General features: G+C 34.9%; 1 protein-coding gene across 1 annotated transcript; it reads left to right on the plus strand.

Annotated features, from left to right (window-relative positions):
- Positions 1-12491: 12491 nt before the first annotated feature.
- Positions 12492-18499, plus strand: LOC138336118 (F-box only protein 33-like). The gene is given in 5 exon segments (XM_069285426.1): positions 12492-13076; positions 16283-16980; positions 17361-17527; positions 18295-18378; positions 18380-18499. Coding segments are annotated over 5 exon segments (1410 nt in total). The 5' UTR covers positions 12492-12690; the 3' UTR covers positions 18455-18499.
- The last annotated feature ends 5406 nt before the right edge of the window (positions 18500-23905 follow it).

Here is a 23905-nt window from a genome sequence, read left to right on the forward strand (position 1 = left end):
AATTCTAAAAATAGTCACTTTTTTGTAAACTTTGACCTCTAGCGAGCTTTTTAACGAGACATATTTTGTGGAAACATGTCATGGGTAAAAGTTAGATATGTTCATTCCCTACAATAAAATACCTTCAGATTTGCAATAGCTTTCATATTTTTTGAGTTATAGCAGTTTTTGTGTTTTTAGGTTTTACGTCATGGCGGCCATTTTGGAATTTTTGACCTACTTAATTTTGTTCATGGAACACCTTCAGATACATGGTTTTAACATACTGAAATCATTTTTATCCTATGTCTTACCGTTTGACCGATAGAGCGTTCACAAAAACAGGAAGAAGAATAATAATAATAAGAACTAGAAATTGTCACCGGGACAATTTGACGGGCTTTTCACCTAAAAGCTACTTCGTTCAAGGTCATTTATAAAACACTTGGTAGCGCTTAGTTTCAACGTACCAAAAGTCCAATACCAGGTCTTAGGCCTTTCAGAACTTTACAATAAGTCATTTGAAGATTTTAGGATTGTTAGCCCGAGTGCCCTTTGATATAGGTCAAGGTCAATCACATTAACAAACTTGGTAGGCATTTATGTCAGCATGCTTCATGCTTAATATTAGGTCTCTAGGCCTTCTAGAAATTGAGAAGAAGATTTTTTAATGATTTTGTCGAAAAATTGCATTTTTGAACTTTGTCCCTTATTTCCAACCGGAAGTTGACGTTTTACAGAAAAGTTGTAAGTAAATGAATTGTTCCATTTTTGATTCTACATAACATATCCAAATATAAAAGTAATTGGCTTTGTAGTTAACGAGCTACGGCTGTCTCAATGAGCTGAATTTTCACTGGATCAGTTTCATAGCTCTAAAATCACAAGCACTCTGTGACCTTGGATGAAAGTCAAGGTCGTTTATTTTTTCAAACATGATAGTCAACTACCAAAGCATACTTCATGCTCAATATCAAGCCTTTATACCATGTAGAACTTGACAAGAAGTTTTTTCGTGATTTTCACCGAAAACGGCGAATTTGCATTATGAGTCAATGATCAACCGGAAGTTGACATTTTAAAGAAAAATGTACAATTACAAAGTTTCTCAGTATGCTATTCTACATAAGATATAAAAAAATGAAAGAAATTGGCTTAGTGGTTAACGAGTTATGGCTGTCTAGGTTAAACCGGAAGTGACGTCATTGCGGCCATATTTGAATTTGAATCAACATCATATTAACAAGAATTGGTCACGGTGATAAGCGGAATATCTTGTGTGAGTTTGGGCTTGATCGGACTGGTGGAATCAGAGGAGATGTTTAAAATATAATTGTCGAAATTTGCAAAAAAATCTTAGTTAAATATTAATTACGTCATAAAAAAATTAATTAGTGGACCAATTTTAATTTTGAAGACATCAAAATCTTCAAAATGCATACTGCATCGATTTAATGCAAAAATTTTGGAAAAAAATGAATAAAAAAAAAATTCTAAAAATAGTCACTTTTTTGTAAACTTTTGACCTCTAGCGAGCTTTTTAAAGAGACATATTTTGTGGAAACATGTCATGGGTAAAAGTTAGATATGTTCATTCCCTACAATAAAATACCTTCAGATTTGCAATAGCTTTCATATTTTTTGAGTTATAGCAGTTTTTGTGTTTTTAGGTTTTACGTCATGGCGGCCATTTTGGATTATTTGACCTACTTAATTTTGTTCATGGATCACCTTCAGATACATGGTTTTAACATACTGAAATCGTTTTTATCCTATGTCTTACCGTTTGACCGATAGAGCGTTCACAAAAACAGGAAGAAGAATAATAATAAGAATAATAATAAGAATAAGAAACTTAACGAAAACAATAGGTCTTTTCACAAATAGTGAAAAGCCCTAATAATAATAAGAATAAGAAACTTAACGAAAACAATAGGTCTTTTCACCAAAAAGTGAAAAGCCCTAATAATAAGAATAAGAAACTTAACGAAAACAATAGGTCTTTTCACAAATAGTGAAAAGCCCTAATAATAATAAGAAGAATAAGAAACTTAACGAAAACAATAGGTCTTTTCACCAAAAAGTGAAAAGCCCTAATAATAATAATAATAAGAAGAAGAATAAGAAACTTAACAAAAACAATAGGTCTTTTCACCAAAAGTGAGCCCTAATAAGAACTAGAAATTGTCACCGGGACAATTTGACGGGCTTTTCACCTAAAAGCTACTTCGTTCAAGGTCATTTATAAAACACTTGGTAGCGCTTAGTTTCAACGTACCAAAAGTCCAATACCAGGTCTTAGGCCTTTCAGAACTTTACAATAAGTCATTTGAAGATTTTAGGATTGTTAGCCCGAGTGCCCTTTGATATAGGTCAAGGTCAATCACATTAACAAACTTGGTAGGCATTTATGTCAGCATGCTTCATGCTTAATATTAGGTCTCTAGGCCTTCTAGAAATTGAGAAGATTTTTTTAATGATTTTGTCGAAAAATTGCATTTTTGAACTTTGTCCCTTATTTCCACCGGAAGATGACGTTTAACAGAAAAATGATACAAAACTAATTGTTTCATTTTTGATTCTACATAACATATCCAAAAATGAAAGTAATTGGCTGTGTGGTTAACGAGCTACGGCTGTCTCAATGAGCTGAATTTTCACAGGATTATTTTCATAACTCTACAATCACACGCACTCTGTGACCTTGGATGACGGTCAAGCTCGTTTATTTTTTCAAACCCGATAGTCAACTACCTAAGCTTACTTCATGCAAATCATGAAGCCTCTATACTATGTAGAACTTGACAAGAAGATTTTTTCGTGATTTTCACCGAAAATGGCGAATTTCCATTATGAGTCAATGATCAACCGGAAGTTGACATTTTAGAGAAAAATGTACAATTACAAAGTTTCTCAGTATGCTATTCTACATAACATACAAAAACATGAAAGGAATTGGCTCAGTGGTTAACGAGTTATGGATGTCTAGGTTAAACCGGAAGTGACGTCATTGCGGCCATATTTGAATTTGAATCGACACCATATTAACAAGAATTGGTCACGGTGAAAAGTGGAAGATTTTTTGTGCGTTTGGGCTTGATCGCACTGGTGGAATCAGAGGAGATGTTTAAAATATAATTGTCGAAATTTGAAAAAAAATCTTAGTTAAATATTAATTACGTCATAAAAAATTATTTAGTGGACTAATTTTTAATTTGAAGACATCAAAGCCTTCAGAATGAGATACTGCATCGATGCAATGGAAAAAATTTGGAAAAAAATTGAATAATAAAAAAATTCTAAAAATAGTCACTTTTTTGTAAACTTTGACCTCTAGCGAGCTTTTTAACAAGACATATTTTGTGGAAACATGTCATGGGTAAAAGTTAGATATGTTCATTCCCTACAATAAAATACCTTCAGATTTGCAATAGCTTTCATATTTTTTGAGTTAAAGCAGTTTTTGTGGTTTTAAGGTTTTACGTCATGGCGGCCATTTTGGAATTTTTGACCTACTTAATTTTGTTCATGGAACACCTTCAGATGTTTGGTTAAAACATACTGAAATCATTTTTAACCTGTGTGTTACCGTTTGACCGAGAGAGCGTTCACAAAAACAGGAAGAAGAATAATAAGAATAATAATAACTAGATTTGATCGCGATCAAAACACGGGATTTCCACCTATGTAATGATATAAGTAATGTTAGCGAACGGACGATTGCTTGAACGAACGGACGATCTCACTCAATATTAATCAGAAAGCGTTTCTTACGAAAGCAGTCTGGTCCAACCGAAAAACAGATTTAGGGGAATCCCCCTTTGGGCAGAAGATTTCATAGAGAGGTGAATATATAGGAGCCTGCTGATTGGATATATTCAGGGTACACCAGTTAATGGTTTATGTGTGGGTCGGACAATACATGTAGATGTAAAATTTGTAAAGAATTTTGATAACTTCATTTAACCTGAATAGTAGCAAACGTTAACACGGTCCTCTATGGGAATTTATTTGGTTCTGTGATCTCAAAACGGCCGGGTAGTTTCTCAAAATAGCACCGGTTGTGTTTGAACATCCGGTGTCACAGGTGACGGCTCTGCCACACACATAAAAGGTTTTTAAACCTGTCAGTTATTATGTTTGTGCATTACTTTTATTGTTTGTTTGTTCAAATGTACGTCCTATTAACAGCTAGGGTCACGTAAGGACGGCCTCCCATGTATGCGGTGTAGTTACACATGTACGTGTATTTAGGCAAACACGTGTACATTGTTCATATATACGTGTATATGTAGTGTGATAGAACGGGTTTCTATCATTGTTGCATTTATTTCTACAGTATGTATATTTGTTATTGCACTCTTCTAAGTCTTCACTTCAGTGATCTGTTTATGTATATTTGACCCAAATTCAGGGGAACACCGTGAGAACAGGTCTTATCTAGGGTGTGTTTGCTGTTTAGCAGTCACATTCATCAACCTAGTTGTCCTCATGATCACCCCGATGATGACCGCTGGCCGGAGTACACGTGTGGTACACGTGGGAGGTGTTTATCAGTCAGTTGAGTCTTGTCTGTTTTAAGCGGAAGTTATATTTAGTGTGTAGGTGGGTTGTTGTAGCAGCGGTTTCACCTAAATATGGTGCTCTGTCCGGACATCCGGACATTGACCAATCAGTGGTCACTTTGGGGTACTGGGTTGATGAGTTGTTATAAAAGGGGCTGCTTCTAAGGAAGCTTTGGTCTTGACTTAGGGAATAGGTAGGGAGCAGAGCTAGTTGGCTCCGTAGGGTGTTAGGCTTTGTTTAGGGAACGTGGTAATCACACAGGACTGAGCTAATTAGGCCTAAAGTTTGGCTATAGTTAATCTTGGATACATTGTAACTGCTTCGGCACTTATATCTCTTATTGTTATCTGTCTTAACGGGCACTATTGTGAATCTTCTATGTAATACTTAATCTACTTGTCTTTTATATAATAAATAGTTATTTGTACCTGTATTTACCTAGTTGAGTTATTGGATTAGTGTCAGTGCTTCCGCTACATCCTAGAGATCGAACCTGTTGAGATACAGGCCTGTAACCTGTGGAGGAAACAGGATCCGTAGAGGATTTGTGACGACTGTGGACTCTGTTGTATACTAAAAATACTATACGATCACGATTTGGGACTTATACATATAACGGGAGATACAGTCGGATCGCCCCTCCTGGTCTCTTGTGGAAAACCCTCCCTATTACAGTAGCACTTAAAACATCCCGAAAAGTATTGAAAACTAGATGTAAAAATACATTCGAAACGGCCCTTGTGTACCGAAGATTGAGCCCAGGACAGAATTTTAACCCAGCCGCTGATTGGCTGGCTAATTATGAATTTCAAAATTAAAAATGTTTTCTGACAGGTAATTATTCCTTGATAACCATGATATGAATTTGGAAATTCAGATTGAGATTTAGGTTCAAAATATCAATTTTGATAATGAATAGGTAAAAACATTAGAATTTCAGGTTTTTTAAAAGTGCAAAAATTCTCCTTATCTTATGAAGATCTTGGACCAATGCGGAATAACACGTACGATTAGAGTTTTAGTATTAGATACCGATTATCTCCCTTTGGCCACATGCCACATCATGTAATCACAACTCAAAATCGCTGAAAGTTCTATACCTCCGCCATTTTGAATCATATGACATTGAAATTGGTCATTTTATGTGTCTGAAAGCATGATCTTTCACATCCAATTCAAAACATTTCACCTTTGAATTTTCATGAATTACCCTAAAATTTACGTTAAAAAATGAACGAAACGCCATATTCGGAGGTCTATATTTCCGCCATTTTCAAATTCATGTCTTTGAAATTAAAAACCTGTACAGACAATAGGCTAAAGCTTACATTTACAAAAAATCAACACTCTAAATGAGATGATAAAGGCCCTACGAGCTCACAAATAACGGACAAAAATAAGAAAATGAAACAAATTGCCATATTTGGAGAGCTATATTTCCGCCATTTTTCTATATAACCCCTTAAAAATAAATAACTTTTGAAGACAAAAGTTCATACAACACAGGTATGAAAAATCAACACTGTACATACAGGTTTAAAGGCGCTGAAACGTCTCGTGCAAGGACAAATATAAACTAAAATTTCGATTTTTGATGTCCTATATCTCCGCCATTTTGGATCATATGACCTTGAAATTGGTCATTTTATGTGTCTGAAAGCATGATCTTTCACATCCAATTCAAAACATTTCACCTTTGAATTTTCATGAATTACCCTAAAATTTACGTTAAAAAATGAACGAAACGCCATATTCGGAGGTCTATATTTCCGCCATTTTCAAATTCATGTCTTTGAAATTAAAAACCTGTACAGACAATAGGCTAAAGCTAACATTTACAAAAAATCAACACCCTATATGAGACGATAAAGGCCCTACGAGCTCACAAATAACGGACAAAAATAAGAAAATGAAACAAATTGCCATATTTGGAGAGCTATATATTCGCCATTTTTCTATATAACCCCTTAAAAATAAATAACTTTTGAAGACAAAAGTTCATACAACACAGGTATGAAAAATCAACACTGTACATACAGGTTTAAAGGCGCTGAAACGTCTCGTGCAAGGACAAATAAAAACTAAAATTTCGATTTTCGATGTCCTATATCTCCGCCATTTTGAATCTTATGACCTTGAAATTGGTCATTTTATGTGTCTGAAAGCATGATCTTTCACATCCAATTCAAAACATTTCACCTTTGAATTTTCATGAATTACCCTAAAATTTACGTTAAAAAATGAACGAAACGCCATATTCGGAGGTCTATATTTCCGCCATTTTCAAATTCATGTCTTTGAAATTAAAAACCTGTACAGACAATAGGTAAAGCTTACATTTACAAAAAATCAACACTCTAAATGAGATGATAAAGGCCCTACGAGCTCACAAATAACGGACAAAAATAAGAAAAAGAAACAAATTGCCATATTTGGAGAGCTATATTTCCGCCATTTTTCTATATAACCCCTTAAAAATAAATAACTTTTGAAGACAAAAGTTCATACAACACAGGTATGAAAAATCAACACTGTACATACAGGTTTAAAGGCGCTGAAACGTCTCGTGCAAGGACAAATAAAAAACTAAAATTTCGATTTTCGATGTCCTATATCTCCGCCATTTTGAATCTTATGACCTTGAACTTGGTCATTTTATGTGTCTGAAAGCATGATCTTTCACATCCAATTCAAAACATTTCACCTTTGAATTTTCATGAATTACGCTAAAATTTACGTTAAAAAATGAACGAAACGCCATATTCGGAGGTCTATATTTCCGCCATTTTCAAATTCATGTCTTTGAAATTAAAAACCTGTACAGACAATAGGCTAAAGCTTACATTTACAAAAATTCAACACTCTACATGAGATGATAAAGGCCCTACGAGCTCACAAATAACGGACAAAAATAAGAAAATGAAACAAATTGCCATATTTGGAGAGCTATATTTCCGCCATTTTTCTATATAACCCCTTAAAAATAAATAACTTTTGAAGACAAAAGTTCATACAACATAGGTATGAAAAATCAACACTGTACATACAGGTTTAAAGGCGCTGAAACGTCTCGGGCAGGGGCAAATATAAACTAAAATTTCGATTTTTGATGTCCTATATCTCCGCCATTTTGGATCATATGACCTTGAATTTGGTCATTTTATGTGCCTGAGAACATGCTCTTTCATATGCGCCCTTCGAAAGATTTATATGGTAAAGTTCATTTTTGACCTTTGTTTGACCTCATTTGACCCCCTAATGAACTCGTGACCTTGACATAATTTCTGATAACATGTAATGAGAAAAAAACGTGAATTATCGTGATCTACATAGAGAATGAAACGTACATGTTGTGTAGCGTACGGTTATGAAATTATGAGCGTTTAAAGTTCGTTCGAAAAAAGCAGTGTTTTACGTCTGTGACCTTGACCTTGAACGTTATCCTCCAAAATCGAGAGGTCATTTTAAGAACTCATGTACGTACATAACGTCTCCAAATTTCAGCGCTCTACACCTCTTATTTATTACGAAGATGTCGTTTAAAGATTTAAAGCTTTTTGAACCCTGTGACCTTGAATGAATGTCAAGGTCAATAAAACAGCATAAGTTCTGTAGACATTCGTCCATGCTATATCTATACAAAAATTCAAGCATGTATGTTAAGTATTAAAGGCGCTGAAACCTTAAAAATTTTTGGCGGGAAAACGCCAAAATAGCCTTTTTTCAAAGGCCTATATCTCCGCCATTTTGGATCTCATGACCTTAAAACTTGTCATTATATATTTCTGAGGGCATGACCTTTCATATTCAACTTTCAATTTTTTCTGTGGTAAATTTCGTTTTTGACCTTTGTTTGACCCCGTAGCGAACTCTTGACCTTGACATAATCTCTGATAACATGGCATGGGAAAAGCACGCGCAATGTCACGATCTGTCTGAATAACAAAACGTGAACGATGTACACCGTACGGTAATGAAGTTATGAGCGTTTAAACTTCGTTCCAAAAAATTGTTTTTTACGTCTGTGACCTTGACCTTGAACATTTTTGTAAAAAATCGAACGTACATTTCAAGATCTTATGTACATTCATAACGTGTCCAAAGTTGAGCGTCGTACCTTATTCCGTTCCTGAGATATCCTGCTAACAAGATTTGTGGAAATAAGAAAAAAAAAGAAAAATAATAAGAAGAAAAAACAGAACAATAACAATAGGGATTTCCATCCTAAATGGAAATCCCTAATAATAAGAAACTTAACGAAAACAATAGGTCTTTTCACAAATAGTGAAAAGCCCTAATAAGAATAAGAAACTTAACGAAAACAATAGGTCTTTTCACAAATAGTGAAAAGCCCTAATAATTGACGAATACTTCTTCACGCTAAACATGTATTTAATCAGAAACATATATGTATAATTGTTTCTGACAATATGAATTAAATTTTATCGTATTAGTTCACCAGTTAAGTTTGGCCTCTATACTGGCATTACAATAAATAAATACTGGAATTACATGCAACAAAGTACATCAAATAATTACCAGAATATGATATCGGTCGTTTAATGTATATCAAATCAATTCAGCAAACCTGAAAAGCATATCATTATGTATAACACTTAATCAGCATTTTACAATTAAAGGCAACAGCAAAACGTCTGTAAATAACAAATATTTATTCATTTTATGGAAAACGATCTTATTTTAATATCGTCAACAATTCAAATTTGTGAGAAGAATATACATACATGTAATTGTACATAATCAAACTCATAATTTGTTTGTCATAGTTAATCCCCGTGTACATTTGTTACCGCTCATATCGGAACTCTTCCGAAAAAAGATGCAAAATGCATAGCTCAAATGACGAGACGCGGGAAAGAAAACAACAAAATATACATGTAGGAGAATAGGATAATTAGGGTATATGTATTTTTAAAGGGGAAAAGAGAATTGTAAACATAATTATTTTTCAGGTACAATCGGCTTGCGGCTGTACGTACTGTAAGTCTCGTTTCACAAGGTAAAGTTTACCCGTGTAAGCCGTGTGCTCGGCCGTCACGGCTCGGCGCGCCCGCTCGATAGCGCAGAAACATTGAATATAAACGCAGAAACACTGAATATAAACGCAGAAACATTGAATTTAAACGCAGAAATAAATAAATACTGGAATTACGTGCCACAAAGTACATCAAATATTACCAGAATATGATATCGGTCGTTTAATGTATATCAAATCAATTCAGCAAACCTGAAAAGCAGATCATTATGTATAACACTTAATCAGCATTTTACAATTAAAGGCAACAGCAAAATATCTTTCAAAACGTCTGTAAATAACAAATATTTATTTATTTTATGTAAAACGATCTTATTTTAATATCGTCAACAATTCAAATTTGTGAGAAGAATATACATACATGTAATTGCACATAATCAAAGACATAATTTGTTTGTCATAGTTAATCCCCGTGTATATACACATATCATTTGTTATCGCACGTATCGGAACTCTTCCGAAAAAAGGTGCAAAATGCATAGCTCAAATGACGAGACGCGGGAAAGAAAACAACAAAAGATAGGAGAATAGGATAATGAGGATATATGTATTTTTGAAGGGGAAAAGAGAATTGTAAACATAATTATTTTACAGGTACAATCGGCTGGCGGCTGTACGTACTGTAAGTCTCGTTTCACAAGGTAAAGTTTACCTGTGTAAGCCGTGTGCTCGGCCGTCACGGCTCGGCGCGCCCGCTCGATGTAAGCGACGAAATGTGTTAATATTAGCGCAGAAACATTTGAATATAAACGCAGAAACACTGAATGTAAACGCAGAAACTCTTAATTCTATCGCCGAATCTGTTAATTTCACCGTCGCATCGGAAACGTTTGGCGATTCCCAACCTCCGACAATGTAGCAATAAATAGCCGTGCACGTAACGAAGTTGGGTAATTGTGACTGATACCCTCTGTTATTCGGCCGTCAGCCGTCACGACCCACGGCGGACAGAAAAATACTTAATTTTACGGCAGAAATACTTAATTTTATTAATCGAATTGGAATTCTGAGGAAAAGTCTTAATATTAAGGGTTAATACTGAATAAAAAAGCACATATGCTAATCCTGCCGAAACTTGTTAAAAATTAAGTATTCTGCCGTTATTCTAACAAGTTTCGGCAAGATTAACACATTTTGGGTTACCAGTGAATGCGCTCACAAAATAATGACGTAACAATCGATACCTACCCGCAAGGGAGCTAACTCTGTAATATGCAAAGACGGAAATTTACTGTATATCACAAAATAGAGTGGATGGTTTAAAAATACTGACATCTTAAAAAGGGTCTTGATTGTTTAAAAAAAAGTTCTTAATGGTCTCGGAAAACAGGAAGGTAGCAAATGATCTGGCCTTCAGCAGACCCGGCCCTTGCCCTTTTCCTTTGTCCAATACAGCACGAAACCAAATAAGAGTTGAATTTGAAAGATGATGCATATAAATCAACATATAATTATTGTTTTGGAAAAAAATCATGACCTTGTCCTCAAACTCTCGTCCTTTTCTTTGATTCACATGTAAATGAATTGAGACATTGCGATTATAAACAGTACTATATACAATACTACGCATGAACAGCAGGCAACAAATAAAACCAAAAACACGCGATTTTAATCCGATTGTGACATAATATGACATGACTACGTGAACAAAATTAATATCTTAATGTCAGGGCTAAGACTGAACATTTCTTTTGCAATAAACAAAAAAATCTTCTTCTTGGTTTTATAACTAACAATACTAATGCACCTGTTGATAATGTTATAATTTTAATCATTAAACAGTACATTTACTTAACAAGATGTTTTCCTAAAACCTTAAATATTAACGCACTGGCAAAAATAATATCCAAGAGTATCATATATATATTCTACATAGATACATGCCGTATTCGACCCAATAAGCGCCGTGTCCCTATAAGCGCCCTTCTCCTAATTTGAAGCCTCGATTTCAATTGCCCAGGGATAAATAAAGACAAAAACTTCACAAAATTATAAAGATTAGCAATAATTTCGTCTTATTAGCACCTTTTCATTTTTTAAACAACCTGGGCGCTTATTGGGTCGAATACGGTATATCAAATGGTCAAAATGATTTTTTGAAAACAAAATTTAACAATAGTTTGAGTAAGGGGGAACCTTTTATAAAACTTGATACATGTATCTTTAAAATTATGCAAAAAAATAGAAAACCAGTGATAATTAATGAATTAATCCTGACAACTAATTTTACAATAAATTTTCTACCATTAGATAAAAAAAAACCCATATAATCCAGTAAATCCACGTCTCGACTCTATCCTCTTACAATCCTTACACGATTCTGGCTGTTAATAGGACGTGAATTAATTAAACAAATAAACAAACATCTTCCTACACAACTATTTCTTGTCTAACATAATATCTTTTCTGCCTCTTCAAAATGATATGTCTGAACGAATGTGGACCGATGTAGGGAAATTTCTGAATGCATGTAACAATATAATGAAATGTTAACTCTTAGATACAGTTGCATATACGTGTATATATATGAGTACATTTGTAAGTGAGGGTGTACATGAGGGTGTGTAAAAGTATGAATGTGAATGTTATGTTTTTGTAGTTATAATGTTAAGATGTTCTCTATCTTTGTCTGTGTAATTAATAAACGTTCAAAAATAAAAAAAAAGAGTATGTTTCTTCGTAAAATATGAAGAAAAAATACTTTTCAACGCAGAGCTCTTCCTTGTTTCTTTGTCAACCTAAATGGCAATAATTAGAATTCTCCTCATTAAGTAAGTTAACTTCATTTTCTTTTCAAACCGCTAATAGTCTATTGTCAAATTAAAAACACACACACACGAGTCAACAGCAAAATGAGTCCAATATAAGGCACTTTATAAACAAACAGAGTACATCAAATGATCAAAATAGCTGTGTTGCCATCAGATTTGCTTCGCAATAGTCCAGAGGTGGAATAGTAACTCCTGGAACATTGTTAAGTTTACACACCTAAAACCAAAAAACAGAACTTTTGCAAGTCTATCATAACACTAGTCACATGACCATCACGTGATCTTTGCTGACAAACTACGTAGTGAAGTCTCAAAAAGATGGCAGCGGACCCGAACTGGGCCGTCTTGCCAAGCGTTTCTCTGGTGGAAATATTTTCGTACCTTTCGCATGATGGTAAACTCAAAGCATCTTCTGTATGCAAGAGATGGAGAAGCTGTCTCTTTCACCCAAATTTATGGCAGAAGATTGATTTCCAACTCCACAGTTCGAAGCGAATCCAGAGCAAGTTCCTGGCTGACAGATGTGGACATTTTGTACGGGAAATTACCATCAAGTTCTGCTCGCATAACATCACTGATGTACGGGAATGTGGCAGAATTTTAGAGATTATGAAAAGCAATAGAAACTTACAAAAGTTTTGTTTGCAGCCGTCAAGTTGTCACTTGGAATGGCCGGAGAACAACAGTGTTTATATATTTGACAGGTAAGTACATCGCTCAGCTGGGAAGTTTCCACCAATCGCGACGCGTCTATTTATAGATATGTGTTTGTAAACAATTGCGCATTGCAGGATGTTTAAACTTATGTAAATAGATATATATGTATCCGAGATTGATTGAGCTGTTGTCAGAGATATGCAGTGTACATCATGGACATCTAATGTCAGACGTTTGAAATCTTTGTCGTATTTATGATTATCTATTATAATGTGTCAATATGTGATAGGGGGTCGATCCGCACTCCACGACTCTGCAAAGTCGAGGAAGGTCGTTTGGGAGGCCACTCCAAAGGGGTAAAATTGTAATAATTACCATATGGTAGAAAGTCCTGAAATATTCGTGCAATTTTTCCGCCGAATTTATCACCAAACATGCTGTTAATATATCTAAAACAATTATCAATATATCAAAAAATAAGATAGATTTATTTTAAGCGTGAAGATCAGCTGGTTTTTTACAATTTCAAATGTTAAAAATATGTCAGATTCCACTTTGAGTTGATTTTTCAATTAATATGTAAAAAAACAACAACTTTGGAATAACATGTTAAACAATTTTGAGATAGGTCAATAGTCATGTAGTCTTAGTACACAGGTTGAATTGCAAATTATGTCGAAATCGACCATTTTATTAGTACCCTAGAAAAGTTAAGTTGGGCGCCAATTAAATTACAAGTTTGTAAGAGTAGTGGAGAAAATGTAGCAGCCAGACTGGTATTTTAACTTGGGACCTCAAAACGGAATGCTCTTCTGCTGTCAGCTACCTGATCAAGTCTACACAGGAAAATAAACAAGAGATCCCAGAGGGATCTTGGCGCCCACCAAAGAATGATCTATGTCTGACAATGGAAAGAGGGATCTCTTTTCTCTGCTTTTCAAACTTTTGCAAACATACTACATATAAAATTTGAGACAGATCGCTTCAGTACTTTCTGAGAAATAGCAGTAACAAACTTCAACTATCAAAATCCAAGATGGCTCCTTGGCGGCCATCTTGTAAATCGATCGGTCCCAAATCGAAATATGCACAACTAGGGCCATAGAGGAACCTATATATGAAATTTGAGACAGATTCATTCAATACTTTCTGAGAAATAGTGATAACAAACTTTAACTATCAAATTCCAAGATGGCAGCCTGGCGGCCATTTTGTTGACCGATCGATCCAAAAACGCATTATGCACAACAAGAGCCCTAGGGAAACCTACATATGAAATATGAGAAAGATCCCTTCAGTACTTTGTGAGAAATAGCGATAACAAACTTTAACTATCAAATTCCAAGATGGCAGCCTGGCGGCCATTTTGTTGACCGATCGATCCAAAAACACATTATGCACAACAAGAGCCCTAGGGAAACCTACATATGAAATATGAGAAAGATCCCTTCAGTACTTTGTGAGAAATAGCGATATTAATCTTTAACTATCAAAATCCAAGATGGCTGCCTGGTGGCCATTTTGTTGACCGATCGATCCAAAAACGCATTATGCACAACTAGGGCCCTAGGGGAACCTACATATGAAATTTGAGAAAGATCCCTTCAGTACTTTCTGAGAAATAGCGATAACAAACTTTAAGTATTAAAATCCAAGATGGCTGCCTGGCGGCCATCTTGTTAACCGATTGGTCCCAAAATGCAATATGCACAACTAGGGCCCTAGGGGAACCTACATATGAAATTTGAGAAAGATCCCTTTAGTACTTTCTGAGAAATAGCGATAACAAACTTTAAGTATTAAAATCCAAGATGGCTGCCTGGCGGCCATCTTGTTAACCGATTGGTCCCAAAATGCAATATGCACAACTAGGGCCCTAGGGGAACCTACATATGAAATTTGAGAAAGATCCCTTCAGTACTTTCTGAGAAATAGCGATAACAAACTTTAAGTATCAAAATCCAAGATGGCTGCCTGGCGGCCATCTTGTTAACCGATTGGTCCCAAAATGCAATATGCACAACTAGGGCCCTAGGGGAACCTACATATGAAATTTGAGAAAGATCTCTTCAGTACTTTCTGAGAAATAGCGATAACAAACTTTAAGTATCAAAATCCAAGATGGCTGCCTGGCGGCCATCTTGTTAACCGATTGGTCCCAAAATGCAATATGCACAACTAGGGCCCTAGGGGAACCTAACATATGAAATTTGAGAAAGATCCCTTCAGTGCTTTCTGAGGAAATAGCGATAACAAGAATTTGTTAAACGGACGGACGGACGGAAGGACGGACGGAAGGACGGACGGACCACGGACAAAAAGCGATTTGAATAGCCCACCATCTGATGATGGTGGGCTAATAAATTCACACCTATCATACCTTGTTTTTTATGAAAGCTAGACCATAAATTTGTTAGTATTATACCTGAACGTAGTGAAAGTTAAGAAAATTTGATAGAGATCAAATTATTGAACAAGTTCTTATTTCTTATTACACATTACTTGTGTCTTAATAATATTCATGATATGGCTGTATGACATGGTTTCATGGATGGGCCAGTTATTATTACATGTATGTAATAAAATGAGTTTTATCATATATATATATATTATAATAGAGTAACATTTGTACCTATATATTTTTTGTTTGTTCTTATACCAGGTAAGTTAAGGCATATTTTATATTGTTGGTGCTTATGTTTGTTTAGTTTTATTATATGTTTATATAGGTAACTACATGTATATATTTGGTTGACTCCTTTCCTGTAGCATCCCCAATACTCCAGGGGTTACTATATATATATAACTGACATTATAATTTATATCCACCCCTGGACTATATTTCTCATTGTAAATCAAAAGGCAGTTCAGGAGAAAAAAACGGGCCAGCAAAGATTTCCTTTGCAGGCTAGTATACAAAGAGAGCAATTGAAGCCCAAGTTCAAAGCCACAATCAACCAGAGCTCTAGTGTTCTGGTAATGCATGGCTCTTTTGATGTACATCAAAGAATGTTCTGCTCTATTAATAATATACCTCCAATTTTACTATGAGATAATCTAGGGATGGATATAATGTCAGTTATAGTAACCCCTTGAGTATTGAGGATGCCTCCAGGTTTACTATGAGATATATAGCACGGGGTAGATGTAACGTCAGTTATAGTAACCCCTAGAGTATCGAGGATGCTCCAGTAGGTATATAATATTATTGGTTAGTAATTGCCTATTAGTTTAGTTTTATTTTATGTTGAAGGTACCTTGACAGCATAGAAGGCATTATAAGAAACAGCCGTAAGCTCCGACATTTCTCTCTGGGCTGTTTGGAGGAGTTACTAGAACATTTACTAGAACATTCCAGCACCTTTCTGTCTCTCCTAACACGTCACTCCCGCAGCCTTCAATGTCTCCACCTGGCCAGTGTGAAAGAGGACTCGGAAGGATACCGGATCGTGGAGCTCGACCCAAAGCTCTTCCATCCGTTCACTTCCCTCCAACAACTCAGCATTGACTACGATCACCTCACGAACCAGCTGCTGGAAAGCTTCACCTTCAACAACAAGGCCAAGCTTGAGAAGCTCATTATACATGTCCATGGTGTAGAAGCAGACCATGAACGTATCACCAACTCATCATGGCACGACATTCGCAGTCATTGTCCGAACCTGCAGGTCACCCTCAACCTAATCCACTCTTTTGATGGTGTCGAGGCTCTCCTTGACATACTCCAGCCGAGCTTGCCACTGGCACATTTCCGCCAGTTTTTCTGTACCCACCTCAACACCACAGCCATGGGTTATTTCGCTACCCACTACAGGACCACCTTGAGGTCCGTCCACATCATTGACGGCCTCATGGATGGCTATCCCGTACCCTACACCAGTGCTGCCGAGGAAGACCCCTTCGTCATGTTGTCGTGGAGGTGTAGTCTGCTTACTGACTTTACACTCATTGGTAAGTTGAATTCATTGGAAGCATACCAAGTTCTATCGTTCCTATATATGGTACAATCAACTATTATAGAGAATAACGATTAGATTCACAAGCAAAAACATTAACTTACCGAATTGAAAAAGCAATCCTTCAGACCTCCATTTAATCTATTTGATTGCAAGTAGTCATTAGTTATATTTGTTTTACAGAATTATGACAGTATATCATATATACATTTGTTTGTAATGAATTGTATAAAAATGTTGACTTTGTAACTTATATATATTGGACCATGATCTTTTACCACGGTACACCACTATGTATCAGTAACAATGCCCACCTCTGAGAATCAGTTAAAACCAATAGTGACTTTGAGGTTATAGAGACATTGTATCTTACAGGCTATGAGATATCAGATGAGGACGTCATTGCTATATCACGCCTGCGGGGAACGGGGCTGAAGACATTTGACATCCCTCGCTGCTGTATCACAACCGTAGGCGAGACAGAGGAGGAGGAGATGTGGGGTTATCCTCCCCAAATTAACTTCCAGGCGTTTTCAGATCAGGTTTGTAGGCTGTATAGATGACCCATCCTCGATATGCCAGGGGTTACTATCACTGATGTCATATCCACCCCTAGACTATGTCATGGTAAAACTGAACGCAACATAAGACGCAGGTAATTTACTAATTTCAGCCTTTAATTTGGTCCACTTATGTACATCAAAAGAATCAAATAACGGTACGCTGTGGTTAACTGTTCGTGTGACTTTGAAATTGTGCGTCACTCTCAGTAATCTGTGAAAAAAGTCTCTGCAGGTCTGTGATTGGTCAGTTCTCCTGAGCTGCCTCTAGTTTACTATATATGAGATAGTCCAGGGATGGATATAACAGTGATAGTAACCCCTGGAACATCGAGGTTGATGATGACCTAGTTATTACCATATTGTCAACTGTAATCTACTCTTCTCTTCTTCAACAAAATCTCTTAGTACATTTAGTGATTAATTTCACATGACCATAAAAATGTATTTATTCAACCTTTAAGGTTGTGTTAAATTTTAGATTGAACTTGTTAAATCCCTAAAGTCTGGACTCAACTTATGAAAGATTCCGTTGCATAAAATTGATGATAAATATTAGTTCCCCATAAAATATTAAAAAGTTGAAAATTTTGATCTCAGATTCCAGTTACACGGCCATCATTTCAGAGTGAAAAACACAAAAAAAAGAAAGAAGAAGAAAAAAATATCCTCCCGACCGACCGACCCTATATTTTTTGCCAATGTAACCCTTAAACAAACATTTTTTTTTTTGGCCTTATGTGGTATAGGTATCAGATAGCTTGTCCTGGACATGGCACCCGCTTGATGATCAAGAGCTTCCTCTGGCTGTATTTGATGCTGAAGCGGATGCAAGAGACAGCCTATATGGACATTCTATTGGAGGAGAACAGCGACCAATCACTGCCTGTTAATGGGTTGTCAAGGTGACCAGAAGTACTGAAACAATACAAAAAATATATGGTTATGGTATTGTCATGTGTCAATTCCTACAGGTCGAAAAATGGTATGTAATTAACAATAGGTTTATTGGCTATGAGTTACTAATAATGGATCCAGCGATTCATCAAAACTACTTAAAAACAGAATCTGGTTAAATTAATGAATCTAATTTGAATCATTAATAAGAAAAAATCAAAATGTACCATGTCCCATACAAAAGAAAGACACTGTTAACCGTATCACATCCTATGGCAGTTTAAGTTTTCTGAAGGCTGTGTATAATGGACTCAATATTATCCGAAACTCCCCATCGCTACACCAAGCCATAGCCCCAATCAATAGAGAAAGTACAGAGGAATATAGACGGTAAGTATCTCAGCAGATGATCCTACCCACTGTTAGAAATAATATGAAACTAACAACATAAGTGTATACAAATATTTGTTAGATCAATAAGCATGTTTGTAAGTATGGGGGTAAAGGTATAAAAAATTCACGATAGGATCAACAAAGATCATCTCTAAAATTAGTTTACAAAAAATTTTACTTTATCTACATCTGACAGTAATCTGGGTAAATTTCAAAGTGGACGCAAATGTTGGTTTAAACAGTACAATACAAAAAAAGATGATATATTTAGGACATTTCGCAGTTTTATGAATTATAAACTCTATTTAGAAAAGAAAGCTACGACACTGTGGTGAAGTCATTTATAGATCAGGAATCAGTAGTGATCCGAACAGGTATGATATAATGATATTTCCTGAAAGAATAAATTCCCCCACAACACTTAATGCACCCAATACATTCAGGGTAGTTTCCTGTATAGCTAGTAATCTGTTTGTACAGTAGAACTTCGGCGGTAGGTTTGAGGCTTTGATATGCAACATGTGCATAAAGGAACAATAATATTTATAGTAGTTTTTGATAAGAAATTCTCAGCTATACATTGCTTTTGTGTAACTTTTTGATATAACATATATTATTGCAATGTGTCTTTTCATCTTGTCTTATAATTAGAAATTACGTTAAAAGCTCTCAAATCTTATTATTTATGTCGGTGAGCAAGAATAATATAGTAAATAGATAAATAAAAATATATATAAATGGTCGAATCTCAACCACATATAGAATGCAAACACCAGCCATTAAGAAGTATTCAGTAGGTAAAATATATAAATAGCCCATGAGGAGACCAGGTATTAAGCAACAGAGTAAATCATTATATATGTTATTTAGGAGAATTGATATTTGAATCTGTTACACACTGGTAAATCCATGAGAGTGGTATTTTGCTATATATTTAAACGGTAAAACTGAGTTTATTTTTTTATTTCTTGACATCTCATAGTGCTACAGTATTTAACAATCTAGGACTTGTAATTATTGAAGCATGTCCCAGCACCCAATCTACCTATGTAGCCAGAATTAGTATCAGTGGCTAATGGGGGGGGGCAAAAAAAGGTTGAGTGATGGATATGGAATGTAAGGAACTGTACAATAGGAAATAACGTCCTGAAAAATAATATACAGAGCTGTACACCGGCTATATGAGATGTTTGCATGAGTAATTTTTTTTTTTTTTTTGGGGTTTTTTTTCACTATATTCACGCATCTCCAAATTGTTATCTTTGAATTAGTAAACATAAAAATGTTATGAAATCATTAACCCATGATTGAAAACAAATAATTGATGTACAGCCCTTATATGAATATTCTTATGGTCCATGTAATTACCCAATCAATTTAAAAAAAAATAAGAAAAATTCAAATTTTGAAGTGTTAAAGTTTTTTCATACATTTTTAGACAAATTCAAGAAGAGCTTCTCATAAGTTATTTATCGCCAAAGTCATCAACATCTTGAGAATTTACAAAATACTTACAAATTTTACATAGACAAATGTTAACAGCTCTAAATGAATTTGGCAATATTTCCAAATATTTTAATATTTTCCATTCTACAGCACAGTAAATAAGTACATATGGGCAGACCATGAATCCAATCCATGTTGATTAACTTACCCGTTTTAATTCTAACTACAGTTTTAAATAAAGAAAAATGTAACAAAAGAGTTGGAAAAGTAGATCTGATCAGGAATATACAGGTTAGTTTAGCCTTTTTGAAAGAATTGTTAATAGTGAAAATAACAAAGGCTGTCAAATTGTCACTAGGTTGAAATCAAATTGTTTGAGAAATTGCATGGTCGCTGACACAAGTACTTTGAAATTGGAAGAAATTTGTATCAATACTAAATATGTTTGGGAACTCATTGAGTGTGAGAAAGTTGAAGTAATTAGGTCATTTATGGTATATACGTCTGCATTGTACCAGTTTAGATACAAAACATGAAAATTATTTCCAACTTTTATGTCGTGATTATACCACAAGGTTTTATTTTAATATGGATTCGCTTTTATAGGCAGGTTGTTTAAATTGTAAAGAATAATTCAATCGAATAAAGCTTCTTAGCACATCTTTCGAAAATAAATTAGTACTGTCTGACTCACAGAGTTTAATATATTCTGGTCCACATTTCAACATTTTATTTACAGTTATATTCAGCGGAAACAAACATTTTCATTTACCCGAAGAGTATATTTCTCCGAAGCTAACAAGACTGTAAAGGATTGTAAGATAACCATGTTCACTCAATCACCATTATTATGTTTCTGAATAACTACTAGTCTTTTATTTGTAATTTTGCGGGACATATTATCCCAGAGAAAATCAAAGAGTAGTGAATTTAACTTTATCTGATAGATTTGGTATGGAGATGAATAGATAATTTAGAGTGATTTTAATATGCCAATTGAAGTCAATCTCGTTCGTCTCCAAATGCTAAGCAGAATTTTACATTTGTTTTAAAATAAAAATTCAGTTTTGGTATCCGGCTTTAATTGACGAAAAGTCGATTCCCAAAAAGGTGAACTTATTACTAACCAATAAAAGTTGTGTTCTCGAAAACATAATTTCCTCACTTTATTTCTTGTTACCATTACCTACAAATAGTATTTTACTGGTATTTATATTTAACCTCGAGACTTTTGATTTCTTCCTTAACTTCTGTAATACTTTTTGTATGCATTGAATTTAAAGAATTCCTTGAAATTCACAAATGTTCGTGAAACTAGGCTTAGGTAGTTTAGAAGGTAGAGCAGTCGGCTTATTGTTTGGATTTCGCGGGCTCGTGTCTCAGTCTGGCAACTTACCTGTCAGAAAAGAATAGTTCCCTTAAGGGACATCACTTTAATTTTACAATTTATTACCAAAACGGTTCTTTGTAATCACAGGGGCGATGACCCTATATATCCCATACTATATATAGAGATACAAATTTCTATCCATGTGTATGCTTTTAGTTACTGTATAGTTGTTAATATTTGCGGGATTTTAATTTCGCTAACATCGCAAACTTTATCTAAATTTGCGAAACTTATCAAAATCATGGTTTATTTATTGCAGTATGTTGGACGAATGACGCAGTCAAAGACAACAAAGATATTTCACGAAAATAAACCCCCGCGAATACGTTCCAAATAGTAAATCGCGACAATTTGCACCCGCGAATTTGAACAACTTATTAGTAAATAAGCTTGAAAACAAAATCAAAACAACACCTAATATGCACAGGCACGTACACTTAGAATTCGTCGCATCCTCACATGTTTCGAATGTAATTTGAATATTGACATATTCTACGTCTTTTATACACAATAAAACAAAAATAGCCGCGAAACGTTATGTTCCTTGACGGCGAGACTGGGTTTAGTGGCCACCGATAATAATCTGATTATTCTGGGTGCGTTTTATTACCGCTGATGTCTGGACCGCAAATTTTATCGACTAGTTGCGCCTCCACGACCAAAACATCCACCCACGAATGCTTTACTAAAGTATAAATATAACTATACGTTGTTCAATTGATCAAAACTAGATGAGTTAAGTTTTGAGTTTTTGAACACTAACATTGTCAAAAATATCAATCTAAAATATTACCATCGTAATTTTCGTAAAATCGTCGCTTTGAATTCATGAATATTTCAACGATCACACTTTTAATATAAACAAATTTCCATAAAGTTTCATTTAAATAAATAAAATTTGATTCAGCAATGTAATAAATTTTATTTGAATGCAAATATTTACTTTATAATAAATTTCATGAGAGCTTTAAAATTTTAATTTGTTGTAGATTATTTCGGGAAATGTAAAAAAAAATGTTTTAAAAAGTCTGTATGCCGTGAAAAAGTCATAATCAGTAAGACCATATTTTTTCATATTTAAAAATTCTAAATACATCAAGTTTTTCGCACGTGGTGTGATGCTTGGATTTTTTAGCCAGTTAATGCAAAATCTGTATAAAATTTGCTTGCGGCAGAGAGAGAGAAACAGAAACACGTTATTTGCTGCTATGCCATTAAAAACCATGTGTTAGCCTTGTATAAAGACATAACACAACAATCTAAAGGATAATTGATGCGGGTCGCCCTTCTTCCTCAATGTTCAATGACAAAATATATCATAACAGATTCCAAACCTGAAGTGAGGGAGACAAGGGTGTTAAAGGTCACTTGCGTGTTTCCGACAAACAATATGGCGTTTTACTAATGGCAGTTTAAGGCACTGAGTAAGATGACTTCCCAACCAGATGAAGAATATAAGACTCTTTCATATGTGGATATAAAGGATTGGGATATTCTACCAGGGCCGTGTTTTATGAACATTCCTTAAATTCAAGGAATCCCTTAACTTAAAATTTTCCGTAGGAAAGCATTACAGAATTTAAGGAAGGCTCCTTAACTTAAGATTTTTTTCCTTAACTTTTGTAATGCTATGGGGACATTTAAGCTAAGGAATCCCTTAAGTTTAAGGAATGGTCATGAAACTGAGCCCAGAGGGTCACAAAATGTTGGAAAACTCTAGGGTTGACTCCAAGTCGATTCATTATCAGCGGAAATTCCGTTGTTTGCAACTTTTATAGTACAACCAGCTTCGTGTCTGAAAAAAAATCACTAAGACAATAGTAATTTTGTCGACGCCATGACGTCACGAGATTGCAAAGGTAGTCGTGCAATACAGCCTCAGGCGACATGAGTGTGTTCCATAGGACCATTCAGTATTACGCCCGTAGGTATGAGAGAAGACATGACGTCATTTTGATGTGTGATGGTGTCATTGATACCCCTGTCTATTGGTATCCAGCCTTGAATCACTCTATACACCGTCTATGCACACTCCACATACAGAAAACAAAGAGTTAAATGAATTGAAAATGGCTACCGTAAGGTGACATATTTATTATAAAATTTATATAAAACTCATAAGTAATAAAATAAATAGTATGCAAACAAACTGACACATAATTCAGTTTTATAAAATTATGTGAAAAGATTATGAAACATAACCTAATCTAGAACATCTCAATATTGATATTAAG

This window comes from Argopecten irradians, chromosome 12 (assembly GCF_041381155.1).
Source record: "Argopecten irradians isolate NY chromosome 12, Ai_NY, whole genome shotgun sequence".
In the NCBI taxonomy this organism is placed as follows: domain Eukaryota; kingdom Metazoa; phylum Mollusca; class Bivalvia; order Pectinida; family Pectinidae; genus Argopecten; species Argopecten irradians.